The sequence below is a fragment of the Euprymna scolopes genome, chromosome 23, assembly GCF_053919585.1.
Source record: "Euprymna scolopes isolate OS-2025 chromosome 23, ASM5391958v1, whole genome shotgun sequence".
Classification (NCBI taxonomy): Eukaryota; Metazoa; Mollusca; class Cephalopoda; order Sepiida; family Sepiolidae; genus Euprymna; species Euprymna scolopes.
The window spans coordinates 99956645-99982094 of NC_136504.1; the positions used below are offsets into that span (position 1 = coordinate 99956645).

Genomic DNA, 25450 nt, shown 5'->3' on the forward strand with positions numbered 1-25450 from the left:
GGAAAGTGTTCGACTGAGCTTCAATCTATGGTCCCCTCTCGCAAAACTTTCACAAGAAACACTCGTCTAGCTGTAAACACTATCAATAATTCCCCCCACTCTTTATCTGTGCCTAAACCTAAACGTAGATTCCATGAACAAAGCTTTTTTATTAGAACTGCACGCCTGTGGAATTGTCTTTCGTTTTCCTGCTTTCCGGCTGACTACAATATGGTTGTGTTCAAGTCTAACGTAAATAAGTTCTTGATGAGCCGTTCCATATAAGTTATCAAATTTAACAAATTTTCATTACTAATGATTATTATATTGTCCAATTTCTACTGTACACTCTTTAACCCTTATCCTTGAGTGGCCTCTTGGCCTTGATAATGAGTTGATACCTATGAAAAAAAAAAAAAAAAAAAGAAAAAGTCCAATGTGAACAAGTTCTAATTGAATCGTCCCCCTAAGTAATCCAAGTTTCAAAATTCCCACTGTTTACTATGCTAAAATCACAATGACTAATGTATACCTTTTAACCCTTATCCTCGAGTGGCCTCTGGGCCTTGATAAGTGGTGACACCCTTGTAAAAAAAAAAAAAAGAATAAAAAGAAAAAAAGAATAAAAAGAAAGAAAAAGGAAAAGAAAAAAAAAGAAAAAGAAAAAAAAAGAAAAAAAAAAAAAGAAAAAAATCTCCAATCTTACCTTGAGGAACTCTTTGGTAACGCATAAGAACGTTCTCCTACATCCCTCCGCGGGGTGCGGGGCGTCAAAGACCCTTCTTTGTTGGGTGTAGCTGAGCCTTCTTTGCTCGGAGTAGGGCAACCATCTTTCTTAGAGACACCATTTACCTGCGGCACAGTTCCACCAACAAGATCGGCCGCTAACGTGGCGTCTGTGATATTGGGACTGAGAGTCGCCTTTTTGGTAGGGAGTTTTTTGTCATTAGGAGAAATGGATATCGGGTTAGATTTCCCTTTTTGGCTACTTTGGCTTCCGACAGGTTTTGTATCAAGATTTAACGCAACAGCAGGTTTTATTTCAACAGATGAATCATCTTTATTGGCAACCGTGATTTGTGGTGGTGAAGCATCCTTTTTGGCAGCTGCTATAAAAACAATAATAACAATAAAAACAATGATAACAATAAAAACAATGATAACAATAAAAACAATGATAACAATAAAAACAATGATAACAATAAAAACAATGATAACAATAAAAACAATAATGACAATAAAAACAATAATGACAATAAAAACAATGATAACAATAAAAACAATAATGACAATAAAAACAATGATAACAATAAAAACAATAATGATAAAAACAATAATGATAATAATAATAACGATAATAATTATAACAACAATAATAATTATATACCAATAAAGTTGAGTTTTTTCTCGCTATGTCCTTTTGTCTTCCCTCCACCCTCTTTCTCACAGCTTCAATCTATGCCCCCCTCGCCAAACTTTCACAAGAAACACTCGTCTAGCTGAAAACACTATCAATAATTTCCCTCACTATTTATCTGTGCTTAAACCTAAACGTAGATTCCATGATCAAAGCTTCTTTCTTAGAACTGCATGCCTTCCGTTTTCCTGCTTCCCAGCTCACTGCAATATGGTTGTCTTCAAGTCCAATGTAAACAAGTTCTTGATATGCCATTCCCCTTAAGTTAAATTTACTGAATTTCCATTACTGACAATTACTATATTGTCCAATTGACTACTGTACACTCTTTAACCCTCATCCTCAAGTGGCCCCTAGGCCTCGATAAGTGATGATGCCTATGTAAAAAAAAAAAAAAATTATGGTTTCTTATTATTTGTTTCATTTCACTATTACACTGAATTCTATTTATGCATAGTTTCTACATTCTGCATAATCGCAAAGAATTTAAGATGAAAACTTTCCAGCACATGGAAATATTTTTATATCTATGTGTGGCCGTGTTGATGCCTGCACAAAAAGTCTCTACTAAACTCGTCTCTGAATATCTGGTCTACAGAGTTAAAATTTGATATATAGGGTATTTGGACCTATAATACACCTTCGATTTGTTTTTTAGCCAACAAAAATTGCTGCTATGAGGTCAAAACTGAAGACCGAAAACAAAATGGTTGACCTTGGCAGGAGTAGTCAATCTTTCAAGGGAGGTAATTTAAATGTAAACTGTTCTAAAAACTGCAATAGATTTATATTAAAGCCATTTCAAAAATGGCTTACATTCTAGTGGCTTTGGGGCCAAATGAAAACCCTCAGCTGGAAAGTTTGAATCAGGAAAAAGCTGTTAAAATCAATAATACAATCTTTTGAAATAATGTATATAGGGTAAAGAAAAAGACCAAAACACAGCTATTTGTCTGCCTAATTTATATAACTATTTTTAAAGCAGTTCTATAAATAAATTAGTGCTTGGTGTTAATCATTTGTAATCTTATTTTTTTCTATTTTTCAATATATATTGTATGTCCGGCCAAGGCTTTTTTTTTGGGGGGGGGGGGCACTAATTCTTTACACTTTTTATGTACTCCCTAGATTATAATATCTACGATTTACGAAAGGAGGTTGTGTCTATCTTTTATTTGAGCGACTTTTACGCGCTATTTTTTACTCTCAGTACGTTTGTTTGGCTTTTCCATGATTTCTCCAACCACAGCAGAAAGAACTGGCTCCCAGCCAAACAAGTGCATGATTTCATTTTTCCTGCATGAACTCATTCACTTTCACTTTCTGCATGTCAACTTTTTGATTGTTAAATTCCAATGTTTTTCATTTCCTGTCCTGTCGTGGCCGAGCGGTAAGATGTCAGGTTTTTTTCCATTTCTTTTCCGCCTTCACGTCAAGGCTTCAGGTTTGAACCTACCTGCCTACTACAACTTTTTTTTTCTCTACAAACACCCGGGCAACACCAGGCACCCATGCTAGTCTATAATATAAAAGGCAAAATGGGCGCGAGTGTTTGTGTATGTCCACGAAAGGTTTCCAGTGTCTGTTTGTCTTTTTCGTATATATAAAGCAAAACTGATTGAAGCAAACACAAGTGCCTCCTGGCCTTCCGGGCTGGGACGTCTTGAAGGGAATTTGTTTTGATCAATGTGGGGGAAACCCTTCATATCAGACAATTGCTATTCATTTGGACATGGCCAGAGTTCCCCCTTTTGGTGGGGGGGGGGAAGCTGGTTTTCCCCAACATCGTGGGGAACAAATATGGCACAAAGCTGCAAGACTTAAGTGCTTGATTTCATTCTGCTATCCGCTATGGCATAAATGGTTGACATCGCTAAATTTGAATGCTTTACACTTCTGGTCACGTCATAGCATAGCGGTAAGATGTTAGGTTTTCTTTCACTTTCTTTTCCGTCTTTGCATCGCAGGTACGAGCCTGCCTTCCTGCCAACTACCACTTTTTTTTTTTTTTTTACTCAATACACACCTACAAACACCCAGACAACGCCATGTACCCCTGCTAATCTATTATATAGAAGGGAAAATATGTGTGTGTTTGTATGTCTGCCAAAAACTTTTGCCACACATGACGAACACTGACAAAATTGGTATTGTTTGAAAGGTCAGTCTCTCAGATAACAAATATCCAAAAATTGGACAAAAACATTTATTCTTTGATTGTCAACTGGGCCGTTTTTTTACAAGGAGAAGTTCAGCTTCTGTATCAACATTTTTTCAAAGTCATCATTCTTGCTGCAATGATTAAGCTTATTTCAAACACCGGCGACGTCATATGTCACTGTTGGCGTAGGGTCTTAACAGTTGCCTTTTTTTTTTTTTACATCTTTTCCTCCTTCGTGTTACACATTCGAGCCTGCCTACCTACTATTTTTTTTTTTTCACACCTCTCTCCACCTGGGCTGCTTACTGCGTCTAATTTTTTTTTTTTTTTCAATATCCTTACTACACTACCTCTCCACACCCAGGCAACGCCGGTACCCCCACTAGTTACTAATAAAAAAGTAAAAATAATACTAATAATAGTAAAAACTATTAAAACTATACAACTATCAGATTTTAAATTTTATATCAATAAAAAACTTTAAGCTCGCATGATCAATATGAAACACTACAAAACAAAAGACAAAAACACAAATATATCTAAATATGCGTGTGGGTTTACAAAAAAAAAAAATAATTTGCTCTTACAGGAAACATAATACAACTTTTAGGGTCAACTGTCTGGGTTGAAAATATAGGTTAACGATAAGGTCAACCAACATGCTGATTTTGATTAAATAAATTAGCGACCTAGCTATGTAGAAGATTTCATTTGAAGATTCAAATTTACATTATTATATACTGGGGAGAAACGAAGGAACATGAATAAAAAAGAAACGAATATATAAGAATAAAATATATTATAACCGCAATAAAAAAATAAATTAATAATAATGATAAAAAATGTCCTATCACCACAATCAATGTTGCATCCCTGTAGCTGTTTTAATGGAATGTGTTCTGATGAACCCTTCGACATACATACCACAAAATAACCTGGTACACAGCTAAATCCCACCCCTTTACTGTTGAGGTTCCTAGATGCTGAAAAGCCTTCTATTCTAATAGTTTTTTTTCTCTTGGACTTTTTTTCTCTTGGACTAGAATTCCCCCTCTGTTTCCGGTTTTCCTGACTAAACTACAGAAGTTTAAATGTAATATGACTTCTCTAGATGCTGAAAAGCCTTCTATTTTAATAGTTTTTTTTCTCTTGAACTTCTATTCTAATAGTTTTTATTCTCTTGGACTAGAATTCCCCCTCTGTTTCCGGTTTTCCTGACTAAACTACAGAAGTTTAAATGTAATATGAACAGACATCCCACTGTTCAACTTCTCACAGTCTCTTGTTAGGCATGATCCCAAATAGCTGTCCCTTAGATTTCATGTGCCTTGTTTGGGGTGAAAAAGAGTTAAAAAAAAAAAAAAAAAAATATTCAACAATTTTTTTTTTTATTACATTTTCACCCCAAACAAGGCACAATGCTACTTTGATGTAGAGGGGCTACTATCATGGACCTAAGTTGCAGGGATAGTATGTAGGGAGTTGAGCAGCAAGATGTCTGTTCACCTTACACTTGAACTTCTGCATGTCAGTACAATTAGGGAAGTAGGAACCCGGAAGGGAATTCCAAAGTCTAGCAGTTCTAGGGAAGAAACTATTAGAGTAGAAGGCTTCCTTACATCTAGGGATCTCTACAGTGAAGGGGTGGGACTTTGTTGGGTGACTTGGGCATCATCAGTTAGAATTGAAACCGAAACATTTAGCATTCCAGACCCATTCCCTACTGTTTGAGCTAACCCGACAGATAGATAAGAAAGATTTAAAATTAAACCACTTCAAGCTGTGAATGAATTTGCGCATGTGCAAAAGTAATAGAAATATGTCAGTAAGTTGAAATGAACATTTTGCATTTCATCTTACCGACATATTTCTGTACGTGTTATTCATCCATCCAAACAAAGATTTTACTCATTATGAACTTGGTATATGATTATGATTTCCTGTTAATTTCAATGTTATGCAACCAGTAGTTTAAGAGTTAATCGGTTAAATATTTACACACACATACACACATGCATGCATACATCTTATATATATATGAACTTTTTAATTTAATGGAAATCACTCCAGACAAGGTGTGAAACCACTTGATGTACTGAGCTAACAAGAATGAAAAATGATTATTGCAAAGACAGGAGATGCTTATTGGCCTTAGTCCTGAAAAGACCAAGGCTGTAGGTAGGAGGAAAACAGTCAGCAGGAAGAGAGTTCCAAAAAGTCTGTAGTTACTGGAATCAGAAACTGTATTACGAGGTATCAAGACAGAAATTGTCTGTATACGCGTCACAGCATCTTCTTCTATAATATAAACCTCACCTGTCTGTTTAAATGTATGTTTGTCTGCCTAAAACTTTCCACAGAGGTGACAGATTTTCACAAGACCCGTATCGTTTTGAAGCTCGAAAACTTGGTTAAAAACATTTCCTTCACCCTCAACTGGGCACTTTTCTACAGGGAGGGGTCACTTTTTTCGCCAATATTTTCAAAAGTCATTCCCTGTTTTCGATTGACTAGCCTTCCGGTTTAGTGATGAGCACAACAGCAAAGATGTCACATTTTTTTTTCACGTTCTTTCCCTTCTTCGTGGTACGAGTTCAAGCCTGCCTGCCTACTACCACTTTTTTTTTTTTCTCTCAAGACACATCTTTAAACACCTGGGCAACGCTGGGCACCCAGGCTAGTCTCAGTTAAACGGTCGATCCAAAATCTTAACTGCAGATCTGGGATCAGCATTTTTTTTTAATCAATATCCGTATTGATGTCAGAAGGTCTTGAACTTTTAAGAACTCCTCGTTCAAAATGAAATGACATTAAAAACAAATGGTGCCACATTTTTAGTGTTCACTTTTCGTTGATTGAACAACGAAAAACTGTTTACTTTGAAAAAAAAAAAAAGACATTTGTTTTTTTTTTGTTCCTTGTTTTTTTTTTTTTTAATTAAAAATGGATAAAAACCATTTGATAAATATTCACTAATGTTTTTTAATTTAATAAGAATTTTTTATATTCATTTTTCTTACTTTATTTTAGACTAGCAGGGGTGCCCGGCATTGCCCAGGTGTTTGGAGGTGTGTGTTGAGGAAAAAAAAAAAAGTTGTAGTAGGCAGGTAGGCTCGGACACGAACCCTTGACGCAAAAGTGGAAAAGAAAGCGTGAAAAAAAACCTAACATCTTACCACTTGACCAAAACGGTACAGGAAGTGAAAAACGCTCTAATTTAACGATTAAAAACTTAAGTGACAGGTGCGTAAATTTAATGAGGTCAAATATCACGCCATGGGGGAATGAAATCCCGCACTTAACTTTGGCTGCGAGGCAGTTTTTTGATATCGTTTCCCCAAGATGTTGGAGGAAAACCAGCTCCTCATAAATAGAGGAGTGTCCAAATGAATAGCAATTGTCTGATATGGTGAATTTTCCCCATATTGATTAAAGCTCATTGCTTTTTGAACGTCCCTGGCAGCCATGCCAGGGACGTTTAGTTTCCCTTATATTCCGAAAAGTCAAACAAACATGCAGAGATTTTTTTAAAAAATCACGAAAATAGCGTGCAAAAGTCGCCCAAATTAAAGATACACACTACCTCGTTTCGTAAATCGTAGATATTATAATCTAGACAGTATATAAAAAGTTCTAAGAATGACTGACTACACCGAGTGCACCCCTGAAAAAAGCCTTTGCCGGACATATACAAAAAATACACACAAACACATTTTCACTTTTATAGAAACTATTTTAGATATATGCAGAAGAATCCCTATGCTGAACATATGCTAACATTCTATGGTAAAAACACAACCTATTTTCGTTTGTTTGGTTGTTTTCCAATATTTTATGCAATCTTTCAAAGTTTGAATATCATGCTAGACAATTATTTTTTTATATATAGTTTTCAAGTTATTTCCTAGCCAATATCGATCATTATCATAAACCCAAATATGTTTTTTATGAACCTATTGTGATTTAAAGTAACAACAAAAAAAAAAAAGCAAAAAACATACTTTTTTGGGGATATTTTAGTTTACATATATACTAGCGAGGGTACCCAGCGTTGCCTCAGTGTGGAGAGGTTAAGGGTATTGATCGATCGAGCCCTAACAAAATGTTGAAAGAAAATTTAAAAAAAAAAAAAAAAAAAAAAAATAGAAAACTAAAAAAAAAGTTGATGGAAAAAGCGACCACCCCTTGTGAAAAATGGCCGAGTTGAATTAATGTTTTTGGCCAATTTTTCGATATTCGGCGTCTGAGAAATCGAACTTTAAAATGATACTGATTTCGTCATGTTACGACACGTCGGTCGGAAGTCTTTGGCAGACATACAAACACACACACAGACACACATTTTTCCATTAATATATATATATTAGACTAGCGGGGGTGCCCGGCGTTGCCCGGGTGTTTAGGTGGTGTACTAAGGAGCCCTGGAGGAGGGGTTAAACAAAAGTAACGGGGGTACCCTGGCGTATGTAGGTGGTGTAGTAAGGAACTCTGGGGAGAGGGGGGTGTAAAAAGTGGTAGTAGGGGGGATGGATAAAAAAAAAAAAAGATTTTTAAAATGGTAGTAGATAGGCAGGCTCGAATCGATAATGCAGAGAAAAGAAAAAAAAAACCCCAAAAAACTTGATGTCTTGGTTGATGTTTTCATGGCGCGACCGGAAGTCACGAACGTGAGAATTAACCGTAGTCAATCAAAAAGGGAACAATGACTTGCTAAGATAGAGATGCAAAAATTTTCGCAAGTCATAGTATCGGTTGGCTTGCCATCACTTAATTTCAACGTTCCAAACTTCCAGTCGGATGATTGAGACATCGGCAAAGATGTCGCATTTTTTTTTTCCTCCTTCGTGTTATGGGTTCGAGCCTGCCTGCCTACTACGACTTTTTTTTTCTCTCTACCCAAACTGCCTACTGTTGCTTCGCCCCCACCCCTCCTGGTACTATTAATTTTTTTAACTCCTACACTCTGGGTTCCTGACTTGACCCAGGCAACGCCGGCAACCCCTCTACTATACCACTTTTTTTAAAACACCTTTTAATACCTCCCCCCGCTTTGGAGGGGGTCCTTACTACACCTTAAATGGGTACCTAACGCCGGGTACTCAACGCTCTCAACTTCCGCTTACACAATGGACGCATCGGCCAAGACGTTACGTTTTTTTTTTTCCTCCGCGTTATGAATTCAAGCCTGCCTACTACCACTTTTTTTTAACACCTCTCTCCACCCAAATTGCAGTCCTGGATATGACCTTAAACTATATCCGATGGTGAGGCCCCAGCTTGTGGGCTTTAGGGAGTGTGGAGCCAGCCTTTAATTGCCATTGCTCTCAGGTCCACTCTGATCCGGAGTGGTAGTACCTGTTAGGGTCTCAACTATGGGTTAAATAGAAACCGACTTGAAAAATAAAATATATTCTATTAAAATTTTTTTCTTCAAAATCACTGGATTTGGCATTAAATAACCTGAAAAGGGTTGATATGCCATAAAAAAAAAACAACCAACCAACCAACCAACCAACTAAACTACTTACTGTTGTTTTGACCCCCCCCCCCCCCCCGGGTTCCTTACTACACCACCTACACACACCTGGGCAACTCAGGGGATCCACACTAGTCTATTATATAAAGGAAAGATGTTAGTGTGTGTGTGTGTGTGTGTGTGTGTGTGCGTCTATTAAAACCTTTCGTCATCCGCATCCGATTGGGTTGAAACCGGTACCATCTGAAAGACCAATACCTCAGATGCATAATATGTAAAACTTATTTTGTATAGAAATAGAGTTTTAAATGAAGCGAGGGGTGGGTCAATAATAATTGTCTCTTTCTAAACAATTTCAACAACTACGCATACGTCAAGCATTGTGTTTTTAATTTATTTAAAGAAAAGAATTTTCTACATAATTTTGTAATCAGCATTGTGGTCCAGTGGATTAGGAGAGTATCTCATAAGCATTAGTTTTGAGGTTCGCGTACACCTATTGGTGGTGTTATTTTTTTTTTTTTTGGGGCATTTAAACAGGGTTGTTTTGTAATTTCGGCGGATAATTATATTAAAACAAAATACAATTTCATTATTTTGATTTTTTTTTTTTTTTTTTTTTATCAGGAAGTTTAAATCAACTGAGGGTTAAATTTTTATAGAAAAGAAACAAATTCCAATCCAATTACGATTTTTTAATTAAAACAAAGACAAAAAAAAAAAACAAACTTTCTTTCATTTACATTTTTTGAACAGTTTTTTTTACTTCTGCATTTAAACAGGGTTAAAAGATTTTTAAACTTTGTATTATTTATTTGGCATTTTTTTTTATCAGCGGTTTAATTAAATTGAAACAAAAAAAACATTTTTCTTATTTTGAAGGTTATGTAAATCACATTTTGACATCGTAACCGCTAATTTTTTTTCTTTTAATAACACAATAAATCATAACTAATCATTTTTATAACATAAAAATGTTTATTTCGATTAAAACAAATTCTACTTTGATATTTTTAAAACTGAATGATTTTCCTTGCAACAGACCGTAAAGAGAAATCTTTCTCAGACAGAGTCAGCATTATAAAAATTCGTCTAAACTGGTACATAGTCATCAAAAAGTGCTCAATATCTGGAGAATAGCTTCTTATCTTTGTATCCGTTCTGCCAAAATATCTGGTGGTGAGGTTGTTACATACTTCTTTTTTGGGTAATTACATTTTCGTGTTTTTATCTGTTTTTTTTTTTTTAAGTAGGATTAAACTGTGTGCCCGGCGTTTGCAGGTGTGTGTTTAGCCAAAAAGAAAAAAAAAAAGTGGTAGTAGGTAAGCAGGCTCGAACCCGTGACGTGAAGACGGAAAAAAAGCAGAAGAAAAACTGACATCTTACCGCTAATCTATGACGTGACCAATAAGTGTTCAAATATAACATAGTCATTGCAGAAATAACATTTCTTTTAAACCTCCCACGAAAACATATTAGATACAAGGTCGTTTTTAATGTGGGAGGGGGGATAACCACCTCCCCCAAAAAGGGAACAGAACAGGTACTACCTGGCCCGAAGGCCGGATGGTTGCGTTCCAAGAGTTTCACTTTATTTATACAAAAAAGACAAACACTGAAGATGATGGCACAATCGGAATTTTGTTTTAACTTGATCAAAAAAGAGAGAAAAAGATAGAGATGATGTATGTTTGCGAATGCGAGATATTACGATCGGGGAAGTAGGCAAAAACTTCTCGCGGAATCTAAACGATGGCAGAAGCCCAAAACAAAAAGCCTTTCTTGGACATACAGAAACGCTCGTGACCATTTTGTCCTTTATATATTAGGCTAGCGGGGGTACCCAGCGTTGCACGGGTGTTTGGAGGTGTGTGTGGTGTTAAATAAAAAAGAAACTGAGGGGGGGGGGTAGGATCGAACCCGAAACCCTGAGGCGAAGTTTGAAAATAAAATCGGCCAGCCAGAATGAGTTACTGAAAGATGTTTGAATTTATTTAAGTAAGAACCAAATTGACAGGTACGCGTACAGAATTCGTTGAGCGTTACAATGACGTCAATGACCAGGTTTGTTTGTTATAAGCGAAGTAAAAGAAAACAACGTTTTAATTAAGCGGGGGGAGGGGAATCAAAATATCAACAAAAAACACAAAAAAAACTAACGTAAGGCAAACGAACGATGAAAACAGAAAAACGAACACATGAAAAATGGCTTAAATAAGTCTGTTTCGATATTAAAATTAAAAAAAATCGGTGGATACCCGGGTGTTTTTGGGTGTGTGGTCAGGGGTGGATAAGCGAAGTAAAAAAAAAAAAAAAACAGAAAAACGAACGTTACGTGAAAATGGCTTAAATAACACTGGTTCAATATTTAAATTTAAAAAAAATCGAAAAAAAAAAAAAAAATGAAGACATCTCACACCACGATTCGAACCCAAAACATTTAGATAATGAATCAATGCGCTAATCGACTGCCCTAATGCGACATACATGAAATTTATTCAGTTTTTCAACTATTTAAAGTAAATCAGGTCATGATGTCATCTGGCGCATGCGTAGAACCGGTCGTCGTCACGAGAAGACCGTTTTTGCTGGGGATTGTCCAAATCGAATAGCGATTGTCTGATATAAGGAGAAACTCCACATTGATCAAAAACTGATTGCTTTCTGGACGTTTCGGCGTGAAAGCCGAGAACACGAACCGTTTGAATTTAGTTTCACTGTATTTATACTAAAAAGCAGGACAAACAGGCGACAAAGCGAAATAGCACGAATGTTATAAAAGTCGATGTAAATAAATCTAGATGCGACGCGCGTTCGCAAATCCTAGATATTATTATCTAGAGGGTATATAAACACTTCTAAGCGATAGTAACCACTCCGAGAATCACGTCGAAAGAAGCCTTTGTGAGACATACATAAAATGATCACACACATTTTGCCTTTTATATAGAAGACAAGCGGGGGCTGGGGAGGGGGGTTACCCGGCGTTGCCCGGGTATTTGTAGGTGTGTGTATGAGGGGGGGGGGAAATTAATAATCCTGCTTAAATATTATAAAAAAGACGATGTAAAAAAAAAAAAAAAAGTCCAAAACCAAAACGGACGGAAAAAAATGGCATAAATAAACCTGTGTATGGGGGGGGGGGGGTAAACTAAAGAATAAGCGAAGTAATAAAAAAAAAAAACGTTTGGTCGGGAGGAGGGATTGAACCCGGAAGCTTTGACGCAGAGGTGGAAACCAATGCCAATACTTAACGGTCTCGACCACGAGTGAGAGTAATTGATTAATGTGTTAAGTTAAAGCTTATAAAGCTAAAAGAGGTTTGATTGACAGGACGACGCTAAATGAGGTCATCGTGGAATCATTATTTTTAGTTTTCACTTTCCCCAGATGATGGTGGGAAGGGGGGGGGAAGCAGAGCGAAAGCCGAGAACCCAACGTTTTTTACTGTATTTATACTAAAATGCAGGACAAACCGGGCACAAAGCGAAATAGTACGAATCTCATAAAAGTCGACGTAAATAAATCTAGAGACGACCCGCGTTCCCAAATCCTACATATTATGATATAGGACCCATATAAACAGTTGTAAGCGATAGTAACGAACCCGGGAGCGTGTGCGAGAAAAGCCTTTTGAAGACATACACGAAATGGTCACACACATTTTGCCTTTTATATATATACTAGCGAGGGGTACCCGGCATTGTCCGGGTGTTTTTCGGTGTGTGTGAAAAAAAAGAGGTGGGTTTGAAAAAAAAAAAAAAAAAGGAAGCTTTTACGACGCGCAGTTGGAAAATAGGAAAAAAAAACAGGTGCTCGTTTTTGATTGACGTGACGGCGATTTTGTGCGGGACAGTTTTTAATGAGGTCAATTGTTTGTTTGGAAAAACCCGCTCACCCGTCTGATATGACGAAGTCGACACTGGCCATGGTCCTGTTATTAAAGTCTAGTTTCGCTTTTTTTTTTTTTATACCGAAAACCGAATGTAACGCGTGCCGATGCGGGAAATGTGGAATAATTAAGGTTTGAAAGTCAATAAAATTAAATAGACAGGCGAGCTCCGTGGGTAACTCTGAGATATTACAACTTATGGATGATATAAACAGTTTTAAGAAGTTGTGAAGCGAGCAAGCACTTCTCTGAAAGAAACCTTTTGCGAACATTGGAGAAAAGCGAACACACAAACACACACACTCACATTTTGCCTTTTATATATTAGATATATATATATATATATATATATATACAGAGAGAGAGAGAGAGAGAGAGAGAGAGAGATTACTGCATCTTTTATTTTTTAAATTGTTGTGGGGGGTATCGATGTTGCCCACGATGCTCAGTATCCTTAATATAGCAGGTGTCTCCAAACAGAACTTCATGTCGACCTGGGCAACGCCAGGTATCCATGCTAGTCTATTATACAAAGGGCAAATGTCTGTGTGTTTGTATGTCCACTAAAAACTTTTGTCATGTGCATCATACATGCACCAACTTGGCATTGTTAGAAAGAGTGATCTTACAGACAAAATATATCGAAAAATTGGAAAAAAAAATTGTCCATTGCGTAGAAATATCATTTTCTTTTTTTTCAAAGGAGGGGTCAGATAACAACCTTGCTTTTGACGCAATTTGCAATATCATCAATATCTTCTTTTGTTCTAAACAGCTAAATTTGTGAGGTCATAGCATCTGCATAATCATGGGCACATCGGTAAAAGTGTTCAGTTACTAACTTCAGTTATGCGAGATCCCGCCTGGCATGTGTCATTTTTTTTTCTTTCAGTTTCGTTTCTGGCTGAGGATACCAGAGTCTCGTTTTAAAAAAAAATGTTTTTATTTTTACAACCGGGCAATGGTTGGTGATTGCGCAACCCTTGCCACACAATTACATTACAATTATGCAGCTGCCTCTAACAGGGGGTATGCTTTGTCTTTCGAGACTGAACAGAGGCATCATCATATGCAGTGTGATGTATAGAAGTGAGGGTTGAGGATATGTGTTGCATGGAAAGAAATGATAGGAGACTGATATGTAAGTCTTAAATATATGCTTAATTCTGATGACTTCAGAGGAAGATTCAATTTGAGCAGTATAGGGAGATGTGTGCAGAAGAGTTGACGTCAATAATTGCCATGTTGGAGAAAAAAAAAACGAAATAAAATAATCGATGAGTTCTTGGACCAGTAGATTTAAAACAGTTCAAGTAGCAGGAGAAGGTATGATAAAAATGGATCTGAGGGATAAATAAAGACCTGGCCAGAGATAGATCACTTTGGATAGAATTCAATTTCTAAAATCCGTCCAATACATGCCCGCAGGTAAAACAGAATATTAAATCGAATGTGATGATCATTTATAAGCACGTACTCAGTAGAGATACGTACTTGGGGACAATAAGATCGAAACTCCTAATGAGTAAATAAAATAAATTACCAACTCCTCATCTTTGAAGATGGAAATATGACTTGGTATCGACTCTGGAGTCAGTTTTAAAAAATGGAGTCCACCTCAAAATTTCTGCCTATAATACTATCAATTTTTGATGCGACAACTAGTCTAGAAGAAGGAAAACTGACAAAGCACTTATCACCAGCTAGGTCTTTGAATAGTCATCACTTACCTGGTAGAAAGAGTCGTTTGTATTCTGTACAATATACAATCCATTGAAAGCAACTTCATCTGATAATTTCAAATGTAATCTTGCAATTGATGAACTACATACATACATTATATATATATATATATATATATATAAAATGAACGGATGAAAAAAGTCTATATTTCATGATGTTGACCATCTTACAATTTATTCCTTTAATGCAGTTGACACTTACAATTTTTCACAGTATCTGTTTCGTAGTACAAATATTATATGCTCTGTAATTACATTGAGCTTCTTAAATAAGGATTGGTATATATATAAAAAGGAAATATAAGTGATAAAGAATATTTCCACAGAAATATATATATATATATTCACAAAATCCAGACAATAAAAATAAACAATGAGAGCATCATATTGTGTATTTTCATATTCATTACTATATATATATATATATATATATATATATATATATATATATATATATATATATTTATATATATATATATATATATATAAATTTTTGGTTAAAAAATATCAATAAGGTATATGTCTTTTTGTAAAATGAGATCAATAATAATAAAGCCAAAATGGAGTACTGTTGCCACATCTTGAGAGGTGCTGCTCAAAGCACACTTTAATGTCTTCAACATTGCACATAATTTTGTAGAATTTAGGATAAAAATGTTCTTGCACACAAACATGTTTATATATATATATATATGTGATCTTTTCTGCGTATGAAACGTCTCTACCAAACTCCTCTCTGAATATTTGGTCTACAGACTTGAAATTTGATATATAGAGTATTCTGATCTTGTAAACATTTTTCGGTTTGATTCTTAGCCTATAGAAATAGCTGGTAAGAGGTCAAAATTAAACAAAATATAAAATAGTTCACCTTGGCAGGAGTAAATTGACTAACTTCTGAGCATGCGTATATATACATTTTTAGCTTGAAATCACCTAATTTTTAGCCTCCTTTATCGATCTAGGAATAGCTCAGATAGTGACAATGAAGGCTGAAGCGCTGAATGTTTTGGTTTTGATTCCAGCTGATGGCAGCAAAGTTTTTTTGTTTTTTTTTCTAATTTTTGAAATCATTACAATATATATTAGGTACAATATAATAATCAATAGAGAATTTGCTCTATAATCATAAATATGAAATCTGCATGAATTAAGATATCATATTTAAATGTATTTTACGACTGGGCAATGTTGGGTAATCTGCTGGTATATATTAGATTGGTGCAAAAAGAATGTTGTTTTATGACATTCAACTTCAAAAGATCATAACTCTTTTCATAATAAACTTTATTAATCGAAATAAAAACCATTAGAATCTACACATTTTTGCCAATGAGAAACAAGTTTATTTATCCCATTAGCATAGAAATCTGGAGTTCTGGAAGCAATGAAGTCATTGAAGGCCGATTTGGCATCATTTCTGCTTTTGAAGCATTTTTTGTGCAGGAAGTCATCGAGATGCTTGAAAAAGTGATAATCAGCGGGTGAGAGGTCTGGTGAATATGGTGGATGAGGCAGAGTCTCGTAACCCAATTCGTTCAGCTTCTGCAGAGTCAGTTGAGCAACATGCAAGTGAGCGTTTCATGGATGAGAATTGGTCCCTTCCTATTGACCAATCTCGAGCACATACGTTGGAGCTTCTGTTGCATTTCGTCAATTTATCGGCAGTACTTCTCCGCCATAATCGTTTTGCCTGGATTCAAGATACTGTGATGGAGGAGACCGGCCGTAGACCACCAAACAGTCAGTTACTATAACCTTTTTTTGGTGCAATTTCGGCTTTGGGAAGTGTTGTGGAGCTTCTCCGGCATCCAACCACTGTGTCGAATGTCGCTAGTTTTCGTAGAGGATACACTTCTCATCACATGTCACAATCCGTTCAAGAAATGGGTCGTTTTTGTTGTGTAGAGGGAGTGTAAAAGACATCTCAAACCGACAAATTTTTTGATTATCGTTCAATTCACGTGGCACCCATTTATTCAACTTTTTTTACTTCCCTATTTGTTTTAAATGACAAACGACTTCTGAGTGGTCAACCTCGAGTTCAACAGCAATTTCTCGTGTGGTTTTGCAATGATTGGCTTCGATTAAGCCTTTCAAATGTTTGTTATCAATCGCAACCGTCTTCATCTTCAAGGCTCTCGTCACCATTGCCAAATTTCTTGAATCACCGTTGTGCCACACGTTCGTTAGTGATTCCTGGGCCAAACGTATCATTGATATCACGAGCCGTCTCAGCAGCTTTTCGGCCTAGTTTTAACTGGAACAAGAAATTTGTGTGGATTTGAATTTTGTCCATGTTGTCGAAAAGCCTTCAAGAAAATGAATGAAGAGTAACGAATAAAACGATTCGATATAGCGAAAAACGCGCTTCAAAATTATATATGACATGGCTATATATATATATATATAATGAATTAATTCAGAAATCTCCTATATATATATAAAAGCGAAAATGTGTGTATGTATGTATGTTTGTATGTGTGTCTGCTAAAAACTTTCGACAGACGGAACAAAAATTCACAAATTTGGTATCATATTGAATCTCCATCCTTCGCTCGAAAAATATCGAAAAATTGACCAAAAACGTTAATTTTTTCACCCCAAAATTGACAATTTTCTACAGGGGGAAAGGGGGCCAACAAAAACCGTCCTCTTGTGACGACAACCGGTTCTACGCATGCGTCAGATGACGTCATGACCTGATTTAGTTGAAATAGTTGAAGAACTGACACAATTTCATGTACGTTGTTAGCTCAGTTGGTTAGCGCGTTGGTTCATTATCTAAACATTTTGGGTTTGAATCGTGGTGTGAGATTTTTTTTTTTGATTTTTTAAATTTAAATATTGAAGCAGGGTTATTTAAGCCATTTTTCACGTAACGTTCGTTTTTCTGTTTTTTTTTTTTTTTTTACTTCACTTATTCTTAGGTTTTCATTAACACCTCCGACCGACCACACACACCCAAAAACACCCGGGTATCCACAGATTTTTAAAATTTTAATATCGAAACAGGCTTATTTAAGCCATTTTTCACGTTTTTTTTTTTTTTTTGGTTTTAACGTTCGTTTTTCTGTTTTCTTTTTTGTTTTTTTAATTTTTACATTTAACATCGTTCGTTTGCCTTACGTTAGTTTTTTTAGTTTTTTTTTTCGATGTTTTGATTACACCCCCCCCCCCCCCGCTTCGTTTTTATGTTTTCTTTTTTTACTTCGCTTATTCTTAGCTTTTCATTAACACCCCCACCCCTTCCAAACACTCGGGCAACGGTCTTTTTTTTTAGACATTCTTTTTGCATAACTGTAAAAAAATAAATAAATAAATAAAAATACATTTCTTTACTTCAAACAATTGATTACTTTTTTTTTTTTTAGATAAGTGTTACGAACAAAGTTTTCCCTTCACGATCACCGAGTGGTGCTGTGACACTGAGCCATGTCAAGTATTCAAGGTGAGAAAGAGATGTCTCAGGCACAAAGAGTCATTTTTTTTTTTTTGTCAATGAAAATTGCGTAATGATAAAACAGAATTTGAGAGTGTTGTCTCCTTATTAAAGGGATACAATATTCTTATTTGATTGTCTTCCCAAAAAGACAAAACATTAGACACAAAATCTAGTTCTCAAAAAAGGGACACTCAAGATTGAGACAAAAATAAAAATTACCCCTGTTAAGAAGGATTTTTACTTCATTGACTAAGGACAAAATAGACTAAATGCAGCATAAAAACAGATACTACACTTTGAATTATTTATTTGCAAAAAATATCCAAAAATTACACTTTAAACAAACTAGGCACAAGACCATTTAAAGTGTTGGAAAACAGGGTGTTGTGGATCATCTTTTGTCACCATAACTAAAAAAAATGCCTATCCTACACTTAGATAAATCATCAATCACCACAATACCACATTTACTCCAGGGGCCAGCCTACTTAAATTTCCCAAATCGTTTTCTTTTTTTTTTTTTAAATTTTATTGAAAATAAATAACAATACTACACTTTTTAGCAAAAAGGCCAACATGAAGATTTGTTACTAAATTAGAAGAAAAACCAGTATGAAGAAAAAAGGTTTATTGCAACAGAGAGTCCAATAATGGAAAGACAGACATTAGTAATATCTACTACCAATGGAAATTTGGTATTTGTCTGCCTGAATTCAAAACTTCTATTAATACTCACTTAGTTTTATTATGCTACTAGCATGGGTACCCAGCGTTGCCTGGGTGTGTGGAGGTGTAAGTAACCCTGGGGGGGGGGGATTAAAAGGTGTTTTAAAAAAGTGGTACAGTAGAGGTGTTCCCCAGTGTTGCCTGGGTCTAGTAAGAACCCCCTCCCCCGGGGGTGGTTAATAAAAAAAAAATAAAATGATAGTAGCAAGAGGGGAGGCGAAACAACAGTAGGCAGTTTGGGTGGAGAGAGAAAAGAAAGAAAAAAAATTGGTAGTAGGCAGGCAGGCTCAAATCCGTAACACGAAGGAGGAAAAAAAAAAACAAAAAAAAAAACAAAGAAAAAAACGTGACGTCTTTGCTGATGTTTCCATCGTCAGACCAGAAGTTTGGAACATTGAAATTAAGCGAAGTCAATCCAACTGATACAATGACTTGCAAAAATGGCAACGCAAAGAACCGACCCTTCCTTGTAGAAAACTGCCTAGTTTAGGGTGAAGGAATTAATGTTTTCGGCTAATTTTTTATATTTGTCGTCCGAAGGATTGAGCTTTAAAGCAATACTGATCTTGTGAAAATCCATCGCCTCTGTGAAAAGGTTTTGCAAAACATACAAACACACACACATATTTTGCCTTTTATATATTAGATTAAAAAAATAATAATGGAGATTGGTTTCTTGGAATAGGGAATATCATTAATTGAGAAACAGCCATAAATAAAATATTTTATACTAGTGGGACCTGTGGAAATTCCATGGAATAAGAAATATATTTAATCAAATAAGTTTTGATAAAGCTCATATTTTTCTGAATAACATAAAAAAAATAGTTTTTAGGACAGAAAATCAATAATCTGCAGATAATACAGGTTTATTAACCTATGAAAATAGTGTCCATTGTATTTTCAATACAAAATTGACTCAAATGAGATGAGTTAATAAGTACTAATAAATACTTAGAAAGTAATATTGTGCTACATAGTTCAATACAAATAATAAAATCACATTGTAAGAGACAATCTTTAGTTTACTCCAGTCCAGCACCTCAAGAAAAACAATATTCTTTTTTTGCTCTGTTGTTTTCAAATGTTCCCCTTTTTCACATAAGGCTTTGCTGACTTCTTTCTTTCGTGAAGAACCGCTGCACGTCGAAATTAATATTTGCTTCTCACACCATTACAATAATGATCATATATTATAATATAAGTTGCTCACCAACTACTTATAAATGGGAAACCACTGCACAGAGAACGAGGTTACGTTAAACAGATGAAAGAGAAGATGGGCGAAGTCCACAAAGAGTCTGATGACATGTTCCCCCCCATTTACTGAGGAGGAATTGAAGACTGGAATTAAATATCTCAAGTCTAGAAAGGCATCAGGACCCGATGGTATCTCAACAGAGATGATCCAGAATTTTGGGCCAAGATCTCGTGAATGGATCCTATCACTGTTCAACTCCTGTGCTGCTGGATACAACATTCCCAAGATCTGGCGATGGGCAAAAGTTATAGCTCTTCTTAAACCAGGGAAAGATCCCCAACTACCATCTAGCTATCGCCCTATATTCTGGCCAGGATATCACCAATAGTTGAAGACCAGCTTACGGACGACCAGTCTGGGTTTAGGGAGGGGCGTTCATGTGTTGGTCAGGTTCTGAACTTGACTCAGAAACCGCACGCCGCTGGTTGAAGAGATGGAGCGACAAGATATAATGATGATTATAATGATATTTGAAAACTAGGCAACATCAAAGGGAGGTCACTGATATTCTTGTCCAAGTTGCTAGATTGGCCTTTTAAGGCCAAATTTAATGAATTTGACCTTTTTTTTTTTGATACAGTTTGGCTTTCAAAAATTGTATTTGGCCTTTTCCAAAGCGTAACGTATAAACTAAGAAAGGAAGAAACAAGCAGAGAAACAAGAAAATTGTTAATGCGGTACCTACTCTGTATATAGATAGTCTATACAGTAGAACCTTGGGATACGGCATTAATCTGTCTGGAGTTGGTGAAATCGCCGTATGGTGGGGCCTAAGCAAAATTTGATAAACTGTTAATTTTATGCACCGGGTCCTTTTGCTTGTGCGGTGATAACACTTCTCAAAGGCACTTGTGATATTAGGCCGTTTAAAGGTCAAAACTGGTCAAAATCAGCCTATTCCTTCTTTTTTCGATTCTTGATTTTCAATACTTATCAGAGGCATTTCAATACAAAACCTATCTAAGAACACTCCCATATATGTATAAAGTACATTTGTGTAAAAAAGAAAAAGAAAAAAAAATCAGCTCAGCCATTTCAGAGTGCATAGAGAACACACTCATATACAGATAAAGTTCCTTTTATACAAGGGGAGTTCAAAAAGTAATGCCTTCTATTTTCTATTCTGTAAATGTAAAGTATACATATTAAAAATTAGTAACAAAATACAGTACAGTATATAATACACATGTATATTATAAAGAACACCGTAAGGTGGGGCAAATATTGTAACCAGGAACCGGAAAAACATTGTATTCCGCATTGTAACCTGGAAAAAAAAAAAAATGTATCCTGGGGCCACCGTATCCCGAGGTTCTACTGTATAAGAAAAAAGGGTGTAGAATATTCAATTACAACTTCCATAAACACATGCTTTTACCGAGGTTTTATGTACAACATGAAAAGAAACTGGAATCTTAGGAAGATCTCTATAATTCCAGTAATTATAGAAGTAACTGGACTCATGAAAAATAATTTTAAGAACTACCTGGCAAATATACCCGGTGAACAAAGTGTAAGAGAGATTCAAACAATTGCACTTAAAGGGACAGTTAGAATCTTAAAAAGATCTCTAGGTTGGAACATATAAGATAGCAGGTGAATGTTTAACATCTGGTAGGATGCTCCATCCCCAGCTTGAACAAACTGATAAGAAATTTAAAAAAAAAAAAAAAAAAAAAAAAAGTGTAGTTCTGGTCAAAACTAATTTTCCAACATCCTAACTTGTCATACCTTTGATAAAAGCTGTACGAATGACAAAGTCGTTAATGAGTAGAGATAACAATGAACACGTTGGTGTCAGAAAGAAAGGATGGTTTTTATTGTAATCGAGGGTGCAATTATGGAAAAGCAGAAAATGTTACTAATTTTAGAAGTTAGATGCTTGTCAATCTGTGCTCATTCTATGCTAGCAGGGAGACCCGACCTTGTCCACGACTGAATGAGGATCAATGAATATTTTACACTTCCAATACTTTTGTCATTGAAATTGCCCATTTTTCAATTAAATCGATTTATTGCCAGCTCTAGTTGAGGGCCAACTGCAGTGCACCAGAAGGAAGCTTCACATGCCTCTCTGCAATGACTTAGTCCACAATATATTGTACTCTACATTGCACTGTAGAGAACTTACTGTGGATTTTATAAAATTATTTTTATATAATGACTTTAATTAAAATTCAAAATGCAAAAGTCAAGTATCATGGTTCAATTGTGCTCTACACAAAAACATTTATTACTAACATGCCCCTGTCTTATTAAAGAACCTACTGTTAATTTTATGCACCGGGTCCTTTTGCTAATGCGGTGATAAAACTTCTCAAATACACTTGTGATATTAGGCTGTTTAAGGGTCAAAACTTTGGTCAAAATCGGACTTTTTCGATTCTTGATTTTCAATACTTATCAGAGGCATTTCGATACAAAACCTATCTAAGAACACTCCCATATGCATAAAGTAGATTTGTGTAAAAAAAAAAAAAAAAAAAAAAAAAAATCAGCTCAGCCATTTCAGAGTGCATAGAGAACACACTCATATACAAAGTTCTTTTTATACAAGGGGAGTTAAAAAAAGTAATGCCTTCTATTTTCTATTCTGCCCAAATAGATCAGAAGGGATTGCAAATTGCATCGTTATGATGACTGAACTTATGCATTCATGACCAGAAAGTTTTATCTCTCTGTTGCAGATATTGACAGTGTAAGACTAAGAATGCAAACTCTGCCACAGACAAGCATCAGAAGCAGAGACGCAGTATTGAATCCCTGGTAAAAGTGCATTAAAAATAGAGGTGACAATGTAAAAAAAAAACAAAATCTACAGCACAAAAGGTTGCTCGTTTTGATAGTACCATTCCGGTCTCTGTAGTTTTTCAACTTTTTGAGTTAAAGACATTACGAAAAAAAAAATACACTAAAAACTAGTGAGAACAGAAGTACAAAAAAAAAAAAAAAAAAAAAGTGAAGGAAGAAAGAGTGTGAGACCGAAAACAAATCATGGTTATAGTTGTAGCATGCACTCTGGGTCAGTTGAGCTGCCTCTTTCCAACAAGTTTGCCACATCTCAAACACTAGCTGGCCAGGCACAGCAATTCAAGGCTGCTTCCATTATAAGTGCAAGCTATTCGCAGCTTCAACGATGGATCCCATAAAGGTGGGAGCCTAGAATTAGTTCAGTGTCCTGCTTCACCATACTGAGGCAGGTTTTGAGTTGACCCCCGTAACATTTTTTCAAGCCCGATAATGGAGCTGAATCGATGACTTCATGGATGAAATCACCTGGAAGTCGACAAAGGGCATGAACGAACCAGCAAAGGTGCACAGTAAGGAGAGATTTGTGGAGGGAGTAGATCCTGCAGCGAGTACAGATTCTACCGTTGGGAAAAAACGGTTGGCAGTGGACATGGAGGACGCAGCGTAGGTAGTAATGGTTGAATACTTCCAGTTTGTGTAGGTCACTGGCAGTCTCATGTTTGAGAAAGATATACCGTAACACGTAGTCACTAAAAATGTAAAGTTTAAGGTGTTGCATACTTGATAAAGGAGTACAATAGATACAGTTGTTACTCCCATGGAAAGAATAGTATTATGAGGAAGAAAGGTTGTCAATCTTTCATATTCATGCTGATCCAAATGACTTCTGATTTTTAAACTCTGAAGTAAATGGTGTTATCTATAAATATAAAAGTATGTATGTATGTATGTATGTACGTACGCTTTTCCTCGATGTCCACAAAAGGCTTCTTTCAGAGAAGCGCTCGCTCGCTTCACAAATTCTTAAAACTTTTTATATCATCTATAAATTGTAATATCTCACACTTAACCACGGAGCTCGCCTGTCTATTTAATTTTATTGACTTTCAAACGTTAATTATTCCACATTTCCCACATCGGCACGCGTTACATTCGGTTTTCGGCATAAACAAAAAGCAAAACTCGACTCTAATCACTGACCCAGAGCCAGTGGTCTCTAGAGAGCTAAGTAACGTTTGGTCAATGTCGATTGTCGACTTCGTCATATCAGACGGTAGCTTTCATTTCGAGACGAGGGAGCAGGTTTTTAAAAACAAACAAACCAATTTATTGACCTCATTAAAAAATGCTAACTGCTGAATAGCTATCGCCGTCACGTCAATCAAAAGCGAGCACCTGTTTTTTTTTTTTCACACTTTACTATTTTCCATCTGTGCGTCGTCAAGGCTTTTTTTTTTTTCACACTTTACTATTTTCCATCTGTGCATCGTCAAGGCTTTTTTTTTTTTTTACACTTTACTATTTTCCATCTGTGCGTCGTCAAGGCTTTTTTTTTTTTTTCACACTTTACTATTTTCCATCTGTGCGTCGTCAAGGCTTTTTTTTTTTTTCACACTTTACTATTTTCCATCTGTGCGTCGTCAAGGCTTTTTTTTTTTTTCACACTTTACTATTTTCCATCTGTGCGTCGTCAAGGCTTTTTTTTTTTTTTCACACTTTACTATTTTCCATCTGTGCGTCGTCAAGGCTTTTTTTTTTTTTCACACTTTACTATTTTCCATCTGTGCGTCGTCAAGGCTTTTTTTTTTTTTCACACTTTACTATTTTCCATCTGTGCGTCGTCAAGGCTTTTTTTTTTTTCACACTTTACTATTTTCCATCTGTGCGTCGTCAAGGCTTTTTTTTTTTTCACACTTTACTATTTTCCATCTGTGCGTCGTCAAGGCTTTTTTTTTTTTTTCACACTTTACTATTTTCCATCTGTGCGTCGTCAAGGCTTTTTTTTTTTTCACACTTTACTATTTTCCATCTGTGCGTCGTCAAGGCTTTTTTTTTTTTTTTTCACACTTTACTATTTTCCATCTGTGCGTCGTCAAGGCTTTTTTTTTTTTCACACTTTACTATTTTCCATCTGTGCGTCGTCAAGGCTTTTTTTTTTTTTCACACTTTACTATTTTCCATCTGTGCGTCGTCAAGGCTTTTTTTTTTTTTCACACTTTACTATTTTCCATCTGTGCGTCGTCAAGGCTTTTTTTTTTTTTCACACTTTACTATTTTCCATCTGTGCGTCGTCAAGGCTTTTTTTTTTTTTTCACACTTTACTATTTTCCATCTGTGCGTCGTCAAGGCTTTTTTTTTTTTTCACACTTTACTATTTTCCATCTGTGCGTCGTCAAGGCTTTTTTTTTTTTTTCACACTTTACTATTTTCCATCTGTGCGTCGTCAAGGCTTTTTTTTTCACGGGCACCTGTTTTTTTTCACACACACCTACAAACACCCGAGCAACGCCGGGTACCCCTCGCTAGTCTATAATATAACGGCAAAAATCTATTTAAATGTATGCATGCATGTATGTATGTATGTATGTATGTATATCTCG

General features: G+C 35.8%; 1 protein-coding gene across 3 annotated transcripts in view; it reads right to left on the reverse strand.

The window, feature by feature from the left end:
* Positions 1-25450, reverse strand: part of LOC145246062 (HBS1-like protein) — a 141652-nt gene that overhangs the window by 35939 nt on the left and 80263 nt on the right. Inside the window, exon 6 of one of the 3 annotated variants that reach the window (XM_080107904.1) lies at positions 686-1088. In XM_080107904.1, the coding sequence (XP_079964030.1) occupies positions 686-1088 (403 nt within the window). Of the gene's footprint in view, positions 1-685; positions 1089-25450 lie in introns of those variants that run through there. The other 2 variants (XM_080107905.1, XM_080107903.1) reach the window with 2 other exon arrangements.